The 21,847-nt window shown below is 39.8% G+C and overlaps 1 protein-coding gene across 1 annotated transcript; it reads left to right on the plus strand.

Moving 5' to 3' along the window:
• Positions 1-1,115: 1,115 nt before the first annotated feature.
• Positions 1,116-20,838, plus strand: LOC137604084 (cilia- and flagella-associated protein 43-like). The gene is given in 37 exon segments (XM_068328018.1): positions 1,116-1,249; positions 2,287-2,540; positions 6,548-6,644; positions 6,762-6,929; positions 7,137-7,281; positions 7,402-7,546; positions 7,673-7,755; positions 7,999-8,130; positions 8,244-8,360; positions 8,464-8,541; positions 8,646-8,794; positions 8,895-8,998; positions 9,243-9,392; positions 10,810-10,973; positions 11,134-11,304; positions 11,954-12,084; positions 12,231-12,396; positions 12,583-12,681; positions 13,309-13,386; positions 14,624-14,749; positions 14,860-14,964; positions 15,060-15,246; positions 15,350-15,471; positions 15,580-15,786; positions 16,336-16,422; positions 16,561-16,641; positions 16,953-17,081; positions 17,175-17,294; positions 17,497-17,604; positions 17,823-17,909; positions 17,990-18,078; positions 18,617-18,770; positions 19,033-19,145; positions 19,334-19,493; positions 19,616-19,780; positions 20,358-20,438; positions 20,535-20,838. Coding segments are annotated over 37 exon segments (4,845 nt in total). The 3' UTR covers positions 20,694-20,838.
• The last annotated feature ends 1,009 nt before the right edge of the window (positions 20,839-21,847 follow it).

The raw sequence follows: 21,847 nt of genomic DNA on the forward strand, positions 1-21,847 counted from the left end.
AATAATGAAATTTCTGATGGCTGCATTCCATTAGGCTGCTTCAACGACAGCATGTTTGTATGCATATGTTGGCACGCTGTCAAGCTGTCATGACTAACTGGAAGACTTTACTGGAACCTTTTCATTATTAATCATATTAGTGACACCTCAGGCTTAGCTGCTTTGAAACTGAAATTAGAATTTATGGTTCCAACAAGTTAAATCATGTACACAATATGTCTGACTTATATGTGAATGGGGAAAATCATTATCCACGCAAGCACAACATAAGGCTGTATTTATACAGGTATGTGCTCAGGAATCCACCTTGTATTTGGTGAGTGATCTGACACTTTTACTTGGTGTCTCACATAGACTCTATATTCCACAATACTGCTGTAGGTATTTTATGCACATTAGTGGGTAGCAAACAAAATATAGTGTCCACAATACAAAAAAAAGGACAATTAGTATCCTGTCTCACACAGAGAAATTATCTTTAGCTCTCAACCACAAAAGATGCATCTTTTTAAAATGTTAAAACTCCCTATTCCTGAGGGTGTACGAATCTGTCCAGGCTTGATGGTCATGTTGAGACAGGTTTCTTTTTTCAAATATACCTTTCTCCTCACAGCCACATAAAAAATTAAGATGACAAGATGTTTTTAATGAACCTTAAATCTAGATGAATCAACTGATGAGCAAGACTGACTCAGAAAATGACTCTATTTGTTAATAAAGGTAACCAAGCAACAGTGCTTCAACACTGAAACAACCACAAGGTAACGGAAAGTCATGATTGTGCTTTTATTTTGTAACGTTCAGATGTGAGATGAAAACATGTCATTCATTTCATTTCCTTCCATTTTTGACTGAAAGCTGATGGGTCAGTTAAGGACTTCAGACTCTGAAATGGAAACAAATGTTTTAAGGAGGGGCCTTTTTTGAGGATCAAATATATCCACCTATCCATACATTTTCTTGTAAGACGAGATGACCATAATCATAATTGTTATTTTGAGTATTGAATTGCATATGATATCACAGTATGAAGAAGCTAACACTAAAAACAAGATTATGAATAGTTTGGGATTAAAAGAAGAGTACTGGTATGTTGTCACAACAAAGTGTCAGTCATGACAGTCTTCAACATTCAGCGCCTTGAGATACTCAGGGTGGATCTCAGTGGCTGTGCCACTACAGAGATGTTTAACTCCAGCTCCAGTGATGAGTGGAGCCACCTCCAAGTCCTCCGGCTCTGTTTTCCCAGGTGTCCAGAATATATGGTCGTATCAACGTAGATCGGTTGATACAATCAGAAAGTTGGTCTTGATTTACGACCTAGGGCGTCATAGTGCCAAATATACTTGTGAACACCCTTATGTTCATACGTGGTGTTAGTCATGGACACCCTGTGACTAGCACCGAAATTTAACAAATGAGCACCAGTTGTGTTCAGATTGGGCAGGCCATCCCTCCAGTCCCACCCCTCCAGGTTACAGTCATTACCAACGTGAGCATTGAAGTCACCCAGTAGAAAAATGGAATCTCCTGTAGGGATGCTCTTGGGTACCTGTCCCCAAGGACTCCAGTTGAGGGAGACAGAACCTGTATCCCAGTCTGAGGTTGCAGGAAAACAACCTTCTGCCAGGGTTATATCATCACTCCAGCCGTCTTACCAAGTCTTTACTTCCTTCCCAGCCTGCCAGCCTGCCAACCTACCCACCAACCTATTATTCTTTGATCTCACCATGTGCTATCTCCTTTATTCACTCCCTTTGTGCATTGATCTAAGGTTTTTTGAAAATAGATCATAGACTATTTTCAAAGGAGCACCTCAAAAGATTTTTTTTTAACTTGTGTGTTATAAAATTGATTTTGTGGAATCACTTCTGGAGAATTTATTAGGATATCTTCAACTTGTGATCAGCAGCCTTTGAATATGGAGTCACAGCATGAAGAAAACACTAAAACCGAAATTGAGAGTATTTTGGGATTAGAAGTCAAGTATGTTGTCAACAATATTGATTATGTTTTACACACGTAAACTGCCTTAATGTATTGTTTGCATCATAGGCCTCCATAAAAATGTTGAGATCAACACTGCACCAGTACCTATTTTCTAAACAGTGCAAAAATTGCATTTAGGTACAAAGAAGTGCAACTAAAAATGAAATTACAATAATATGCAAAATACATAATCTATGTTATCAAAAATAATTTAGTGCATGTCTTCCTATGTGATTATCATGGTTAGTAATAAACATAAGTTAAATGCCAACTAAAAACCTGTTTTTTCCCCTCCAGGTGGATCCAAGGTTTTACAAACAAGGGAGTCAAATTTGTTGAAAGCAAAACAGTGTGTTATGCATGCGGGAATCAGGTCTGTTTCCTCGACCTGCAGACTCAAGAACGTTGTGTGTTTCAGAACCCTGGGCAGGGCATTGGCGCATTGACAGCCAATAGCAAAAATGGGATTTTTGCTTTTTCTGAGCAAAAGTCAAACCCATTTATTTTTGTGTGCGCCTACCCCAAGCTTAATCTGAAGAATGAACTAAAAGGTACGATATATAACCTTCCTGCTTCAATTACAATCGGAACTTGTGAAAGTACTCAAAAAGTTTAAAAGTAGCAATCACATACAGTTCAGGATATGTCTGTGTGTGATTGCTCCTTCTAAACTGTTTTCAGTATTTTTACAAATGGCACTTCAAATCCACTTTTTAAGAAGTCACAGAGTATCATCACAAAATATTTTAATTCAGAAAGGCACACATCAGAACACCCTCCTTCACACATTCCTTATTATCAGGTTCCCAAATCGCCACAGACATCGATGCTACATGGTAAAAACATACTGTATGTTCACGCAAACACGCAATCTCTAACTATGCCTTCAATCAACTCCATTAATATCTATCAATTATTAGGAATTGTTTGAAAATGTTATTCATCTAGTTTACAGCTGCCGGTCAAGGGGCAGATGAAAAGGCTAATCTAGGGGCTTTTTTACATCTTACGAAGGGGGATGTATTGTAATTGTCAGTGTTTGTGTGTTCGTCCATTCGTCCGTCCGTCCGTCCGTCCGTCCGTTATTCCACCAAATATCTTCACAACCATTGCAGATAGAAAGATGAAACAAAAAGCACATTACTCAGGCGGCAAAGGGTATGAAAATGAGATTATGACCTTGACCTTGAGTAAACTAGTTCAAGGTTAAATTTCAACTTTTGTACACTCACGAACCGCATAAGATAGAAAGACAAAGGACAAGGGCAATGTGAGTAAGGCCATAGATCTAAGCTAGTGCTTTGATCTACCTATGCTTTAATTTACCCTGACCTATAGGTCAGGGTAGAAGAGACCTGAGTTAAGGCTCCAGCCAGCCAATCCTCACCATGGATTGAGTAATGGCTCAACTAGCTGTGCTTGCATGCTATACAGTGAGACCGTAATGCTATATCTCCATATGTCGCTATTAAAATGTTCAAACACGTTTGCTCTGTGAACTAAATTCCTATAATTTAGCTAACGTATATAATGTACAGTGTTGTTTTTTTCAACAACTGTACACAGTTCTCCAGCCTCATGGTAGGGGGCGCTAGTGATCCCAGAGATTTGAGTTTGAGTTATTTCTCAAAACAAATATTTTTAAAAGAAATGAAAGTAAATTAAATTTGAATTATTCACTGTAATTTACTTCACATTTCTTAAATTACTTTCATGTAAATTGATTTATACTGGTGGCAGGGTGGTGCAGTGGGTAGCTTTGTCGCGTAATGGCAGGAAGGTTACAGGTTGTTTGTCTTTTGTGTGTGATGAGCTAGCATTTCCAGGGCATAATACTGTTCACCTGTAGCAGCCAGCTGCAATAAGCTCCAACAGACTCGTGGCCCGCAAAGCGGATATGGAGCTGAACACAAGATGATCAAAATTAAAATCAAAAGAAAATGGATGCGTAGAACTTGATTTATTTTATGTAAAACTAGCAATCAAAACAACGATTTTCAGATATTTAAATTGTGTTCATAAACTTCAATGATTTCAGGTAATCACTAAACACCTGGTACCTACCTAGGAAGTTGTCGAGGGCCATCCTGATCAGATACCCATGCCACCTCAGCTGGCTATGTTCAACACATAGGAGTAGCAGCTCACCCTTGAGCCTCTCCTGGATGTATAAGCTCCTCCTCCTATCTCTGAGGCATAGCCCACCCACCCTGCGGAGAAATTCCATTAATAGAGTGATTGTACTTGCGATTCTGTCCTTTTGGTCATTGTCCAGAGCTCATGACCATAGGTGAGGGTGAAAACATACATCAGTAAAGAGCTTTCCCTTGAGGCTCATATTTTTCCTTTCCACCACTGCTGACCAGTAGAGCAACCACTTTACTGTGGATGCTGCTACAATCTGTCACCTGTCTATGTTCTGTTCCAACTTGTCCTCACTTGTGAATAAGACTCAAGAGATACTTCAACTCCCTCCACTTTAGGAAAGAACATCTCTCCTTCCTGGTGGAAATGCCACCCTTATTCTGGAGGCAACCCGAGTGGAGTCCAACTGCAACTGGAAACGAGTCTGACTCACTGCTGGCGATGTGAAACATTCTCTGATTCCAGGAATACGGAGACAATAGAACCTGTAGAAATTAGCCTTCCACTTCTTCTTCTTTTCCTTTCGGCTTTTCCCTTCAGGGGTCACCACAGCGAATCAATTGCCTCCATCTAGCCCTATCCGTTGCATCCTCTTCTCGCACACCAACTACCTTCATGTCCTCCCTCATAACATCCATAGTCCTATACTCTTGGCGCTCCTCTTCTCTTTCTTCGTGCAAACGCACTTTCCTCCTCTCCTTCGACCAAGAGTAATCCAACAGTAGAAATTAGCCTTCCACCCCTCCCTCCCAAATTGCTTTCTGAAGGATACCCAGATGGACATGGTCGAAAACCTTCTCCAGTTACCCAGAGTACATGTGGATTAGTTGGTCAAACTCCCATGCGCACCATTGAGAGAGTATAGAGCTAGTCCAGCGTTCCGTGACCGCTGCAATGATTGCCCTGTTAATCCCGTCTCTGAGGTTAAAATAACAACTGGACTCTGCTCCCCAGTAACCCGCAGTATACTTTCCTGGAGAGTGCCATCACTTATAGCCAGAAAACAGTCTCCACCCCAGTCTTCCACTCCAGAGGCACAGCACAAATCCACACAATGTTGAATTAGACATGTCACCCATGACCACCTTACAACAGTCAGAACCATGACATACTCAGGGCGGATTTTATTCAGTGATGAGTGGACCCACCTCTTTTTCCTCGCTGGAATATGTCAGTAGGATTTAGGGGTTTCTCAAAGTATTTGTTCCAATGCCCAACTCCCTGAATTAGGGTCAGCACGTACCCATCCATCCTGTAAATGATGAAGAGAAAGGGGTGCTTTACCCTCTTGAGTCATCAAAAGGTTTGCCAGAATACCTTCAGGGCCAACTCAAAGTCTTCATTCATTGTCTCACTAACCCTTTCCCACAATTGAGTCTTTACCTTCTTGAAGACTGAAGTTGTGCATTGCTTTGCCTGCTGGTAGGCATTTAAGCGTCCTGTAGGACTCCTTCAGCCTGTCGTCGTCCCCCACATCTGGTGTCCATCAGCAGGTTTGAGGATTACTGGCACAACCAGCACCGGAAGTCTTGCCACCACAGCTTCACACAGCTGCCAAAACACTGGAAGCACGGAACATGGACCAATCAGATTCCTTGTACCCCACCACCCCCCGCACATGATCATGGCTTTGCCAAAGATAGGAGTGGTAGAACAACTTGACTCGGTCATCAGCCAGATATTTACAACTGACCGTCATGTCCATTTCACCTCCTGGATTTGTCCGGCATCTTCCCCTGAGCATTGTGCAAAGTGTAAATTTTAGTGTAGGGGGGATTGGTGTGGAATTGTCTTTTGGGAGGTGGGCTCATCCTCTTCCAGTGCAAGAAACTCTTAATATGTCAGCATACTAAGACACTCTGGACAATTTCATGCACCTATGAAATTGTCCAGAGTGTCTACAAACACTTCCCTAATTTTTTGGGAAGTGTTTGTAGACAGCCCCTTTCTTTTCCTACATGTACATTGCACAAAGGTCGCTAAAGACATCGATGGGCGAGTTTGTTGATGAAAAATTTGACTGGCCTGCACAGAGTCCTGACCTTAACCCAACAGACAACCTTTGGGATGAATTAGATGGAGACTGCAAGCCAGGCCTTGTCATCAAACATCAATATCTGACCTCACAGATAGTGTTCTGAGAGTCTAATCATAAATTTTGATTAACAGACTCGTAAACCTTGTGCAAAGACTTCCTACAATAGTTTAAAGGTAGACCGATATCATTTTAATATGTATTTGAAGGCAGGCAAGTGAATACGTTTGGCAAAATAGCATACATCAACACTGTAAACAAGTACTGTGTTAGTTCTGACACAGTTTTCAGGATGAATATAATTTTTGTCTGGTATGTTTTGTATTATTTATATTTGTTAACATGCATCCAAAATAGTAACCACTTATTCTTCTTTAGGAACAGCACAATTGGGATACACATCTCTGACATTAAGTAATGATGCTCCTTATTTGGGCTGTTGTTCCTCTCGCCCAGACCACACCATAACAGTTTGGTGAGTCAATGACAGTATGAAAGTAATGCACTGCATAATATTGTGTCTTACATATTTTCCATCATGTTTATTAAGGAAGAGCAGCTCTGTTAATATGATCATTATTTTATGACACAGGAACTGGGAAACCGCTGAGCCACTTTGTATACAACCTGAAGCTGGGTGTGATGTCACATCTTTGGTGTTTAACCCTCTGAATTGTCTCCAGCTTTGTGCTCTTGGCTCTACATCCATCACTTTGTGGAATATTGAGAAGAGTGCCAGATTCCATCTCCTGAAACCAAGGTAAAGCAGAACTGCTGTGCAAACAAAAGACTGAACCTAGATTGACATGTGGACATGTCATTTTCTGTTTAAATTCAATTCAACTCATATATTCAACTTTATAGTTGTTACATAACTATACATCCTCCCCAAGTGCAAAACATGCAGAACTAGATAACAATGTCAAACAATATTTTTAATTTGTGTATCGTATTTGTTACATTGCAGGGTGATAAAACTTCCAGCAAAAGATGGTTCCTGTGCTGATAGATTGCACTCCCCTCCTACTGACAGCAAACAGTCCTATTTGGGTCCAGTCATGCCTCCATCGGCCATCTCAGGGCTCAAAGAACACAATGCAGAAAAAATCTTGGTAACATCACTCTGTCACATTTACATCAATGTCAACGAATGTCATTCAGCATATTTACTATCTGGCAAAAAAATTATGACAAATTCTAACTGTTTTCTATCTCTACTCGTCTTTACTCAGTCTAAACTCTTCACCAAAGCCAGACTAACTCCTACTGCCATCTGCTGGAAAGATACATCAGAGCTCTATGTGGGCTGTGCAGAAGGCTTTCTACTTGTTGTGAACACAGAGAGTCTGTCTGTCTCTATATCCTTCAACCCCACAAGTAAACACACACTGACACAATATAAAAGAAAAGAAAAAACACACAAATATGCAGAGATGCTCTCAATTGTAGCTCAAACAATATATAAAGTTAGTTAACATCTTTTTTTGCTCGCTCTATGTTCAGCTCCTGACGCCATCCCTGAACTCAGACAGATCAGCTTTCAAGGATTAGCCTTTAACAAAAATGGTTTGATCGCCGTGGGAAAGGTACAAACACACACGCACGCATGCACACACACACAAACACAAACACAAACACACACACACGCACACACACACACACACACACAGACACACACACACACACACACACACACACACACACACACACACACACACACAAACACACACACACACACACACACACACACGCACACATACACACACACACACACATCGCTAGACTCACTGACTGTAAGCGTAGTACTTGATAAAGTTTGTGTTTTACAGGAGAATGTGGTTCACTGTCTACAAATTAACAAGGCTCAGATCAACATTACACGAACGTGGCGACTAGAAGGACCTGTCTCAGCAGTGATGTCATTCCCTGACAATGAAAGAGTAGCTTTATGTTCTGATACGGTTAGTCCTTAAATCTACATTAGTGCGTCTGTTTCACATAAAACAAGATATTTCATCAAGAAATAAGATGATAAAGAAAACCTTCTTCATAGGAAGATTTTCTTGTTCTTTAGGGACAAATCTACATTTTGAATCCAACTCAGTCAGACCAGATCGTGAAGGTGTTGGATTACCTCAGGGGCAACTTTGTGGCAGCAACTTTGTTGCCCACCAACAAGAACATTTGTGTGGTAAATATTAGTGTCTTCAATAATTACAGTGTCTCGTGTTGGAGTGTATAATAAGATCATTGTCTTTCAGGAGATATGTGATGTTTGTTTGTTCTGGTTGCAGTCAGTGAAGGATTCTGGAGGACTGCAACTGTGGACCGCAGAGGGAATTTCCATCAGTTTCCTGTCGCTTCAAACTGAGGTCAGATTCTCAACATCTGAACATTCAGAAAGTATCAGTCGTGTCACAATAAGAACTTGAAGTCATGTGAAATCATAAACTTGAAGCTTGTGATCTTTGTTTAGGTGAAGAGTCTGGCCTGCTGTCCTGTTGCCCAATATGCAGCAGTTGGAACAGCAACAGGAAATGTCCTCTTCGTTGACCTGAGTAATGAGCAGCAGCCTCGCCTGGTGCACCAGGTTCATCTCTACAACACGTCTGTGGATCACCTTGTGTAAGTGTTCTTTTCCTGTGACAAATTACCTCATAATAAATGTACAAGTACAGGTTTTGGATATCTCTACTAAGCTGTTTGTTCATTTGTGCTTCTCCAGGTTCGATCAAGAGGGACATTACCTTCTCACCGGTGCGTCAGATTCACATATCTATGTCTTAGATGCAAAGCCGTCAAAACAGTTTTCATGCATTGGATACACAGGTAAATACTCCTTTTAATAAAGACTAATGTGGTAAATAACAGATTTTCTTTACAAACATTACAGACATTAAAAAAAAAGTTTTCGAACACAAATTAAACATGTGGATATGTGGAAAATATTCACATTATTTCAACACTTTTGCCTAAAAAGAACAATGTCTTCGTCAGTTTCATGATTAAATATTAAAAGATAAGGAGACACAAAGTTCCCATTCATCCTGTACTCATTTAATTTTTTTTCCAGTTGCTCCCGGACCCATCCTGTCACTTTCCACTCAATGCATCAGGAACGACAAGAAAGTGAAAGTTCTTGCACTGTGCAGCACACAAGAGGACAAAAGTCATGGCGGTAGCCTGCTTACAGTGCTCTCTCTGCCCAAGGCCAACCTCACAGGTGCGTCGCTGATATATTATATTCTTATTCTATGAATAATTTTATCAGATTGAGGTCAGTTTGTTAATTTTTTATAATTACAATAATGTGTAGCTTCTTATTTCTGTGGCTGCAGATATAAGCGACAAGTAATAATAATAATAATAATAATAATAATAATCCACCTTTAATAGTCCACACAATGGGGAAATTATGTTTTCCTCTCCAGTTTTCTGTACATGCATATATACATATGTGTTAGTCGGCATACACACACAAACATTGAACTTCAAAAAATGAACTTCAAAAAAGAACTTCAAATGGTCTTCAATTCAATGCTGGGAACCTTATAAATAATATTAATATTATTTATAAGACTGTTGTTGTCATGAGAATTTAAACAATTAAAATAGTAATTTTAGTTAAAGTTTTTTAAAATCATCAGATCCTTGGTTTATGCAGTTATATTAATTGTGCTAACAGGAGACTGAGAGACAGATGATAACTAGAGCTGATATGAAATCATGACAGAACTCAAATGAGACTTGTGTCACACAGATTGCACCATAAAACATGATAAGTGTGTTCTGAGATTCACAGGATGAATCATCATTGTCAATATCTGGTAATATTAAACTGAGAATAAACTCCCCAGCGTGTGTTTAAGTACAGTTTGCATCCTACATCAAAGCATATTCAAAGACATCCTATGGACCAACTACAGAAGAATCCATCAGTGATAAAGACATAAAGTTAACTCAACTTGTAAGAAAAGCTTGATGAAGTTTCAAGAGGCTTTTTTTTAGCTCAGCTGGTGGGGAGTTCCAAATGTTTTACCCAGTGGGAGTTGTTTAAGGTTTTAATGAGAGTCGTGGATATGAAACATTGGCAAACTCTCTGTGGAAAGCTACACTTTCCGGCCCAATAAAAAGTCACACACTAATATTTCGTATGACTGCCTGTAGCTTTGATTGCGGTGCGTATTTGCCGTGGCATTGTTTCGACAACTTCTTACAACGTCACAGAATTTATTTCTGTCCAGAATTGCATTAATTTTTAGCTCAGGACTGTGGGGGGGCAATTGATGTGTCAAAATGATTCCTCACACTCCCTGGACCACTCTTTCACAATTAGAGTACCATAAATTTTGGCATTGTTGTCCTAGAATATGATCGTGACATCCGGGAGAAAAACTCCATTTATGGATTTGCCTGGTCATTCAGTACATTCAGATACTCAGCTGACTTAATTTTTTTGCTGAATAATATTGCTGAGCCTAGACTTGACCAACGAAGCAACAACCATAGCACTGCAATTTGCTTATTGAAACACAAACGGTGACTTTTTTTTTGGCCGGGCAGTGTATTTTTAAAAATAAACAGCTGTTTTAAATGATTCATTCATCTTAAAAAATATTCATTGTGTGTCTCTTCTGTAGGTCCAGACTGCGTGGATCAATACGGTTGCCTGTCTACAAGTGTGCTCCAAGAGTCCAGATTCGAGGTGCCTGATCCAGTTCAGTCCTGCATCCTGGGAGTCAGTCAAGTCTTCACCTGCTGCCAGATACGGAAATCTCTCCAGACATTTGAACTTCACTCAGAGGTTTACTGTCTGATCCCTATTTTATTTATTCATTATCTAGCTGATATTTTGAAAAACAGCTATACAAAATTGTAGAAGCAAGTCTTTGTGTTTTTGACATACATCTTCCTACACTGTCTATTAACTTTCGAAAACCATTATCTTGCTTCCTGATTACTAGGTTCAGGATGCAGGGAGTGACTCTGCAGAGGAGGTGGTCCAGCTGAAACCACAGCAGGAAGTGAAGGGTCATCTTCTGGGCCCCGTCTCTCTTCTTTTGTCTCCTAACCAGTTATGGCTGGCTTCTGTTGGCCGAGATGGCTTTCTCCGTGTACGAGAAGCTGCTTCCATGGTAACAACTCATTTTATTCTGTAAGACTCTTTGGGGCGGCAGTAGCTCAGTCCCTAAGTCTTGGACTGGGGACCGGATGTCGGGGGTTCGAGATCTGAGTCGGCCAAAACACCAGGACTGTGAGCTGGCAGTGGGAAGGGCTAGCTTACTACCAAAGCACTACCAAAGTGCCCTCAAGCAAAACACCATCCCCTACCCCCACAAGCCCACCGTGTAGACCACGAAGCAGCTGCCCGTCACCCTTTCCTCCCACTGTATATAATTGCATGCATTCAGGCCCCTCGTGAGTGTGTGTGTGTGTGTGTGTGTGTGTGTGTGTGTGTGTGTGTGTGTGTGTGTGTGTGTGTGTGTGTGTGTGTGTGTGTGTGTGTGTGTGTGTGTGTGTGTGTGTGTGTGTGTGTGTGTGTGTGTGTGTGTTTCTTTCAGGGGCTGGATGGTTCCAATGTAAAAGCGACTTTGAGTGTCCAGAAAAGCGCTATATAAATCTGATCCATTATTATTATTAGACACATATATATGCATGTTCAAAAAAACATAGTAAGAGTGGGGATAATTTCCCCAAGGGTACAATGAAGTGTATTGTTATTCTTCTTGAACCACATTTTCTTTCTCCCTCTTGTGTGTAAGAATGTTATTGTTGCACTTACAGGAGAGTTACACTGAGCTGCAATGTAACCGTTACCGTGACGGTGGAACTGGGAGTGTATCATTCTCCACAGACAGTCAGACACTCATCACCACTGGCTACAAAGATGGTACACTCCTGTGCAGTCATCTCAGGTAAGACAACCAGCACACACAACTCTAACATGAATGTCATCTTTTTAAATTTATAAAAAATTGGACATCAAAATCCCTCCATAGCAAATATATCTATCACTCCTCTTATTGTTCACATTTTTGTTGTTTAATGTGTCTTCATACAGTATCAAAGATGCAGAAGCTGATAAATTGAAAGAAGCTGCTCAGGACATGCAGTCTGTTGGTGATTTCCTGGAAAGCATATTCAGGACTGAGAATCCTGTCCTTATTGGCTTACCTGACTGGGGCCAAGAGACTTCTGCTGTCACTGAAAAGGCAGAAGAAATTAGCGTGAGTTCATTTCTATTGTGTTTTAAGAGCAAATTGCAACACACGACAGTGTAGTAACTGTGAGATTATTTGAAATTATTTGAATACATTAAAAAAAAACCTGACCCCAAATGAGTGGCAGAAGATAGATGGATGGTAAAAAACTTGATGTAAAAGATTTTTATTTGTGTGATTAACTCTCTGCAGGTCTGCACTGAAGCAGAGACGGTGGATCCGACAGAGCAGGATGACATTCTGTCTGCTCCATCTTCAGACCCCACCTGGATAGAGAGCAGGAGAGAGGCGGTCAGTGACTAACATGCTGGGTGTTTGTGGTTATGAACTACAGTCATATCTTTACAACGTCGGAGGTGGAGGTTATTAAAGTGCCTTTTGCACCTGTGTGTGATATCTTATTGTATCTTACTTTATCATAACTTAGGGGGAAAATCAAGCAAAACATTGCAATGAGGGCGGCACAGCGGCATAGTGGGTAGCGCTGTCGCCGCATAGCAAGGTGGTTCCAGGTTTGAGTCCCGCTCTATGCGGTGTTTGCATGTTCTCCCCATGTCTGCCTGGGTTCCCTCCGGGTTCTCCAGCTTCCCCCAACATCCAAAAACATGCGCTTCATGTCAATTGGCTGGTCCCAAATTGACCATAGGAATGAGTGTGTGTGTGTGGATGTTTGTGTCTGTGTGTAGCTCCGCGGTGCACTGGCGTTGCACCCAGAGTTTCCCCACCTCACACCCTAAGACAAGCTGGGATAGGCTCCAGCTCCATGTGACCTGATCAAACGGATGAAGCAGGTTGAGAAAATGAATGAATAAATTGTAACGAAGCAGATAAGCATTTGCAAAAAGCTGCTTTATGTTCATTCAACACTCGTTTACTTTAGGATGTCTCACCTCTTTTCAATCTGTATATTTTGAACAGGTAACTAAAGAAGACAATAAGAAATATGCTAAGCAAAGGGAAGAGCGCAAGGAAACCATGAAGAAGATACGTACAACTGTGAGTTTAATGAGTTTTATGTTTTTGGTCTTAATCTTATTTATTATTCATTGTTTTATCCAATCCAGTCCAGTTTACTTATACAGTACAATTTAAGTAAACACAAGGTTTCCAAAGTGCTGCACAGTCAATAGATAAAAACACAACAGATGTGCCATAAAACCATGAACATAATGCAGTTAAATAAAATATCAAATACAAATCCAATAAAATAACTTGATGGAGCAAGGCTATTTATGACTTTAAAAGCAAATGAAAGGATTTTAAAATGAATCATAAAATGTATGGGCAGCCAGTGCAGTGAAGCTAAAATCGGTGAGATGTGCTTGTACTTTCTTGTTCCTGTTTAAAGACGTGCAGCAGCATTCTGGACTATTTTAAGGCGTCAGTTTCAACAGTCGGTGGTAGATTCAGAGCGGAATTGATAACTTTAAACAACACACAAGGTGTGTGTGAGTTTGAAACAACAAGGTCAGAGAAATATGGTCTTTTGGCGTCCTTCACAGATTTTTGATGATTACGCCAACCATCCCTCAATATTTGAAAAGACACTTATAGTTTGTCTTTTTTCCATTTTTGCTCCACTCTTCTGTACTCCTGTCTGGCAGCAGGGGTCTTTTCATTCAGCCAGGGCTCAGATACAGTTATATGTCGTTTGGTCTTTAAATGAGCTGCAACATCAATGGCAGTCTGACAGGTGCCGAGAAACCAGGAGTTAAGAGCTTCCGTATACACAGAATCCGGAACTGCACACCCCTCTCCAAAATAATAACTCGACATCTGCGAGCAGACGCGCGAGTTTTAACTGTGTGAAAGTGAACAGCAGCTTCAAACAGTACGGGTTTGTAATATGAGAAAAACGCATCACAGATCTCCAGGTTAAAAACAGGCAAACCATGGGATAAAACCAGATCAAGCATGTGACCACGTTCATGTGTGAACCTCATCGCACGACACTGCAGTGTACATTTAAAATGGGAAAAACAACAGAAATACACACAACAGCTTGAGCAACAGGCGGTTCACCTGACACACTGGCAACATCTTAGCTGGTGTGAGTTTGAGGACTTGGGTCCCCAATTGTTCGCTTCTTATATTTGGGAAGTGTGTCCTTATCCCTGTAATATATGCAGCCAGTAGAAGTACAGTAATTAAAAATGATGCCAGTGTGTGAAACATTGGTAATACTGGCATAACAAATGGTATGGTGGCTAAAGTGTGTACTTTGTGTTGTCAGATGCTAAATATGATTCAAGAAAATGAAAACAGCCCAGAACAGGAGCGTCTAGAATTAAATGAGTACAATGCAGATGTTAACAAACAGCAGCAACTGGATGCCATGGTGGAGCAGGAAGTCATGAAGGTAATGCATCCACAGAAGCATGAATGTGATAAAGCCTCATTTTTGCTCGGGGATAATGATGGAAGTTGAAATGTAAAAGAAATAAAAATATTAATGCACTGAAATTTTAGGTGAAAAATGAAATCAGGAGTGGGATAGCAGAAAAATGTGACCTCCAAGATGACCTGAGGAATGACTGCTGGAATTCTCTGAAACTCAAGGGCAAGACTATTGAGGTAAGACGGGTGATGAACAAGCACTGAAAAGACAGCAGGTTATACTGTATGAACGTTATCAAGAACTTTAAACCACTTTTGACTGTCTGCCACAGGGATTTTACTCCGAACAAAAGGTGAAGAATTACCCTCTGAAGGAGCGACCGAAGAAAGAGTTGACTGACCTTCGTCAACTTCAGGCAAAAAGGGAGGCTGAAAAGGAAGCTTGCACGGTAAATAAAACTGTTCAACAGGTCAAAACAGTGGCTTACAATTTTGTTTAAATTGCAGAGAGAAGCCTAAGTCATAAGTTAGAATGGTTTTGATCATATGTGGACTCTTTATTGTTAAAGAGAAAGTCAACAATGTTTATTTCATTTCCTTCATTTAAAGGATACCCTTGAAGCAGAGAGTCATGCTTTAACTGGAAGTATCACTGCTGAGTTAGGATATTCAAATTCTTACATCTATGACCAGCTCAGCTTGAAAACCACAGAACAAAAGATCAACCAGACAGTTCTGCTGCAGGTGGGAACCTGTTCAAAAAGAGTACTACATCAAGAACGCTCCAGAAAGAAGTGAATGAAACAGTCATACATGGTTTCTTTTGTGTGTTTCTCTGAACTCTGAATGCAGGACATTATTCATCGTATCAAGGAAGCGTTCAATGTTGACTTTGACAACTTCCACAAGCAGAAGATGCACGAACTCAGCCGTGTGACGGAGAGGAACAAACGCATCAGGGAAATCATGGTGGCGCTGAAAATTGATGAGAAGCTGTGGGAACCTACGCTCTCTGTTTGGGAGCAGCCTGAGAGATTTCTCACCGTGGACGACTCAGAGGTAACTGACCTCTGAACCAGTCAGCCAGTTGGCAAAGTTCAGAGCGTTTCAAATAAACTTTTAAAACACACACACACACACACACACACACACACACACACACACACACACACTGTATGCAGTGCGCCCTCGTTACTCGCGGTTAATGCGTTCCAGGAACCACACGCGAACAACGAATTCCACGATATAGCGAAAAACTATTTATCTTATTATTTACGGCAATTTAAACATTTATGAACCCTCCCCATACTGATATTAAACCACCTTCTATCTTTATTACCTTTTCCCGCACTCTTTTCGACTGTTTAAAGCACTTTTGTGTCTAACGGATGTGCGCTGTGTTCCGAGACTCATGGACTTCCAGATGCCGTCTGGATGCCGTCAGCTTACGGTATCACGTGACTACCTACTAAAAATCCGCGATTAGGTGAAGTAGCGAGTGTTAATGCGCAAATCCTCGAGGGCGCACTGTACATACACACAGCATACAATGGAAATTTCAATCATCCTAGAACTAAAAAAAGATTTTTGTATTCTTTTCAACACTAGATAAAAGTGGAACAGTACCTCACTGTGAAACAGGAAGACAAGGATGACAGCAAGAAATCTGAACAGCAGGAGCTTACAGCTGCAAAAGTATGCTGCCAAAAAGAAGTTCTTTTTTCAAATCTTATTTGCCACTATTTAATTAATTTAATTATTTAGGTATGGACATACGCAAATTAAGCATATCATGTCAGGTTATCTAATATCATATATTTTTCTTTGTTTCAGGTTAAAACCTCCAGAAAAAAAGGTCTGACAAAGATGATGGGTGGAGTTCTTGAAAAAAAAATAGAAAACATCTTAAAAGTGGTGGGTAACAGTATTCACGATTTTGTTAAAGCGTACTGTGCTGTAATAAACCTATATCACATGTTATTTCAAACATAATTACATGTAATGGTAGCTTGTTTGGTAAAATAATATCTAGTACTGTAATATGTTTTTTAAGTAATGTAGAGATTATTTTAAGTGTGAATTTTCTTTCAATGACTGAGGAAGAAAATGAGAAAAGGAAATGCAAAAACTCTTGTGCAGTCTGATGACCTCTTATTGTATACTGTGTCAGTTGAGTTAAACAAATTAGTATGAAGAGCTGATAGATTTTATAATTTACTACACAGGAAATACCTGAGCCTGAGTTTGCTTCCAAAAAGCCTAACACTGACTGGAGTGAGGAGGAGAAACTTGCCTATGAAGATTATGAAAAGAAAACAAAAGAACTGAATGAAGAGAAGGAGAAAACCATAAAAGTATTACAATCGTGTCAAATTTATGATCATCAGAAATGACATTCACTTCTGATCAGTGATCAATATAAGTCACATGTTTAATTCTGATTGCAGTTATTGCAAGCGGAAATGGCAACACTTCAGACGGCCTCAAAAGAGTCCTCTGAAAGGTTTGATGAAAAACTAAGACAGCTGTTTGAGAAGAAATTACAATGTGATATGGCAATAAAACAGGTGAGACAAAAGAGATGCAAATACACACAGTATGTACTGTATATCTGTTTTCATTTTGCTTCACTTTTTCTCATTTCCTTCCATGACATTAAGGAACCTTTCTCATTGTGTTTCCTGCTTTGAATAATTATATGATATTTTCTGTATGTGTCAACCTTAAACCAGTCTTTTTTTAATGTTTAGGTTTTTATGTGTTTCACAGGAAGAACTGAAGATTTTGTATCTCATCTATTCAGTCCAGATTGAACAGGAGATTCAAAATAGGGAGCTGGAACTCAAGATCAAGCTTGAAAAAGCAGTGATTCACAAGGTCAGAGAATAGAATTTAATATTGAAGGAATTCATGAATGTCTCATTTAAATTCTATTATCTGTCAGACACCTTTATTTATGGAATTGGTGTTCTTCCAGCATTTGGGATTAAAATCTGTCAGTTGCACAGACTTGTTTTAAAGAGCTAACCTGTGTAGCGCGTGCTTCAACATTACAAGCCACAGTTTCTCATCTTATTGACACCTTTCTTCCACAGGATGGATTTTCAGAGGTAGTGAAGAAACATGTGAAAGAACTTCAGTCATTTCATGACACCTATGAAGGAGCTGTAGCTGAGGACAAAGTACGACAGCTCATACACTACTGGTCATTTTGTCTGTGTTTGCACTGAGTTAATATAACACTTGCTATATGTTTTCCTAGGCTCTTGACAAAGAATTCAGGAAGGAGTTTTCTACTGTACCAGATGATGTTATCAAACAGCTTTTTAAGTTATTCAAGCGTAGGCCCAGGTATGTAAATGTCAGCATTTACTGATAGACACAACAAGATAGTCACAGACTGCAACATCCCACGACACCCCTGAATTCAATATTTTACCCTGACCTACTTGCATAGGTCAAAGATTGAACTAAGTGCTCTGACCTACTTTCATAGATCAAAGCAGTAACTTTGATCTATGATCTTACTCACACTGGCTTCTCCCTCATCTTTCTATCTTATCCAGTTCCTGAGTGTACAAAAGTTGAAATTTGTTACTTTTCTTGAGGTCAAGGTCATCATCTCATTTTCATCCTCTTTGCCGCCCGAGTAATGTGCTTTTAGTTTCATCTTTCTATCTGCAACGGTTGCAAAGATATTTGGCGGACTATCGGACGGACGGACAGACGAACACTGACAATTACAATACATCACCGCTTTGAAGTGCGATGTAAAAATGCACCGATGCTGAATCATAACTTCATATTACATGTACAAAGTTGCACAAGTTAATTTCCACATCATAAGTTCTGAATGACTGAACAGTGGCTCCTGTCTGTTATGACTTAGAGTCAAACGTTCTCAGCATTCTAATGCATTGAAAACCTTGCTGAAGGCCATGGAGGAGCTGGATGCTCCAGAGAACATGCCAGAAGGACTGGATCCATTTGTCTGGGAGAGGTTTTGTCATGTCCGCAGAATAAAAGTAACATGTGAGCATAAGGTAAAAAGATTTATTTCAATCAATCATAAGATAAAAAGAGGACGGACTGGAAATCCACATAAATATTGTTAAACCATGAAAATACATCGAAGGCTTTTAATAATTCTTTTTTGCCTTTCCTCTTTTTGAGATTTGCTTCTCTATCACTGTATTTTTATGTTCACACTTTCCAGTTCAACCAAACTGATGAAACTCATTTTGAAAACTTTACCAAATGATTATTCTCTATTTATGCACTCACAGTTTGACATGTCTTTTGTAGCTGAAACTAAAAGCTTTAGCTTTTGCTGAGATGAAGACGTTCCATCAGAAGAGGATTGATGAGGAAAGTGCTGCTCAACTGGAAATTCAGAGCATCTCTGATGAACTTGAGAGGTATAACTTTAGTTTTGTCAGACAGTTATTACAAGGGTAAAAATACAATATACTGTAGATGACCTGACGAAGTGTACTTTGGCTTAAATTTGAAATTTTGCACACTTTCCTTTAAATTAGTATTAAAAAAGTCCGAATTTATTGTGATTCTTTACGGAAGAATACTCTTTTGTTCTGCTCCCTCCTAGCCTGCAAAAGGAAAAGAACGATCTCCTGACTAACATCATGCTTCAAGTCATCCTCAATCTGGACCAGGTGGAGGTGGCTCCTAGAGACCTGACTGTGGACTACAGTGACTCAGTCCTTGACCACAGGAAGGTGGTGGAGGACCTCAACAGCACCATCAAGGTAAATCTATACCACCAGACATTGAATACAGAACCTGGAAAAGTGGACTGTTTATGATATTGATAGATCTCTATACAAACATATTCTGAAACTGTCTTTCAATGGTTATGATGATCCGTCAGACGCTTGGAGACAAGCAGATTGCTTCCATGGTGAAGTACAAAGATTTCCGTAAGGCCATCGTCCAGCTGAAGTGGGAGCACAAGAAGCTGAATATGCAGATAGAGGACCTAAATGAGAAGGATAGACAGATAAAAACATTAAAACTCAATGAAGATCAACAGCAAGTGAGTGTAACCAGGGTACTAAACACCCTACTTATAAGCAATCCAGGGACCTTTCATTCTAATTGAAACACAGGTTAATAAGAACTACACTTTCTGCACAACACTAACTGGATGGTCAACACAGATTTTCCTGTACAACTCATCAACAAGGTTACATATGTGAAATAATTATTAAAAAATTCTGCATCTGCTTGAAATAAAAAGAAAATGTTGTTTTTGGACTAGGCCAACCGTGTTCGCATTTCTGGCCAAATCTCACTCACTCTTAGTTGGGTGTTTTGCAGTTAGAAATACCTTGCTATCTGCCTTGCAGTTGGATGAAAGTTTGCTATGACGTACACACATATTCATAATTCATCCACTTATTTTTTTGCTTTTGTGACTCTTTTAAAATGGTTGTATAGTTATAATAGTTAAAGATCATTTGAAAATTATACATGTGTGACTATTTCAGCATGAAAACTGCTGTAGCATCAAAAGAGCTACTGTGAACATTTGATAGAGAAACCTGCTGACAGACTTAAAATTATTACTCTTTTTGTCTCTGAACACAATTTAAGAAAGCTTTTCTTTGCAGTATCTCAGCACTACCAAACAAGAAATTTCTGTGCCAACGCAACTCGCCATACTGGAGGAAAGAATTGCTTCTCGAGGAAAGGTAATGGAAAAGGGACAACGTATTCCCATCCCATGAGCTTTGCATTGTGTATTTCCGATGACAGTGTACTAAATCAATTTTATTTTGAACTTTCAGGTTTATGTTAAGCAGCAGCATCAGAGCATGAAAAAGATTGAGGAGATAAAAAGGGAAGTAGCAAAGAAAATCGCTCAGAATGCCACTGCAGTTCAGAAGACACAGATCTTGGAGGAGAAAGTGAAAGAGCTGAGAAAAATCTTTAGATCCTTTCATTAAATTGAGTGTTTATGTTGAGGAACTTTCCTCCTTCACTTGTCTGGAACCCAAATGACAAAACCAACTCAAGTACTGTCACGAGCGACATGGTGGTGCAGTGGGTAGCGCTGTCGCCTCACAGCAAGAATGAGGTTTGAGTCCTTTCTGTATGGGGTATAGATGTTCTCCTTGTGCTTGTGTGGGTTTTCTCTGGGTTCTGCAGTTTCCTCCTGTCTCCAAAATCATGCACTTCCAGTGGACTGGTCAGTTCCAAATTGTCCGTTGGAATGAATGTGAAGCTTTTGGTTTTTAGACCATGTTGTAATTCATAAGAATATCAGATGTGGACACAAACAAGTATGTAGTTGGATTTACTGTGCCCTTTATAAACCTAGCTATTCAAGTTGTTTTATTAATTTCATAAACATTGTTATTTAAGTTATTTAAACATTTACCCATTATTAACTCATGTGATTTTAGAAAATAAATTGGATTATATGCATGCATTTTGAGTTGCCTATTCTTTTGTTCTCCAAATTGGGAAATTGTCCCTAGCTGGTAACGGGGGCAAGAAACAGGCTTGTATAGTTCGATAATACTTTGATGATTTTAAGGGAAGCGGGATCAAAATACACACTTTGACAGTAATACAATTTTCACCTGAAAAGAAAATGCTGCCAAACTGGTGTTTGGGTGTCCAGACTGTTGTATTTGCTTGCCAGTCATTAGATCCCCACATATTTGTACCTTTTCCAGGTGACAGAAAGGGAAAACTGGACTCCCCTCCACGGGGTTCAGTCCTTGGCAGAGGAATACATAAGCTGGTGATGAGGAGTATTACCCAGGACTCACTGCCACACCATCCAGAGTGTCAACACTGCAAACTCTGTCTAAGCATGCAATACAATAGCTACTTCATCACACACTATTCCAGCTACAGCAGTTATCGGCAACTCTACTCTGTGATCTGTGCGCTCAGTGAATGACTAAGAAATATATTTAGCAACCTTGACAGCCAGTCACAAATATGTGCTAATTTCATTGGCCAGAGCATCCTATTAGAAGAATGTCAAAATTGAAAGTTTTATTTAACTATTTATTTATCAGGGGCGGCATGGTGGAGCAGTTGGTAACGCTGTCACAGAGTATATAAATATACATTCTGTCAAAATCAA

The sequence above is a fragment of the Antennarius striatus genome, chromosome 11, assembly GCF_040054535.1.
Source record: "Antennarius striatus isolate MH-2024 chromosome 11, ASM4005453v1, whole genome shotgun sequence".
NCBI classification, from domain to species: Eukaryota; Metazoa; Chordata; class Actinopteri; order Lophiiformes; family Antennariidae; genus Antennarius; species Antennarius striatus.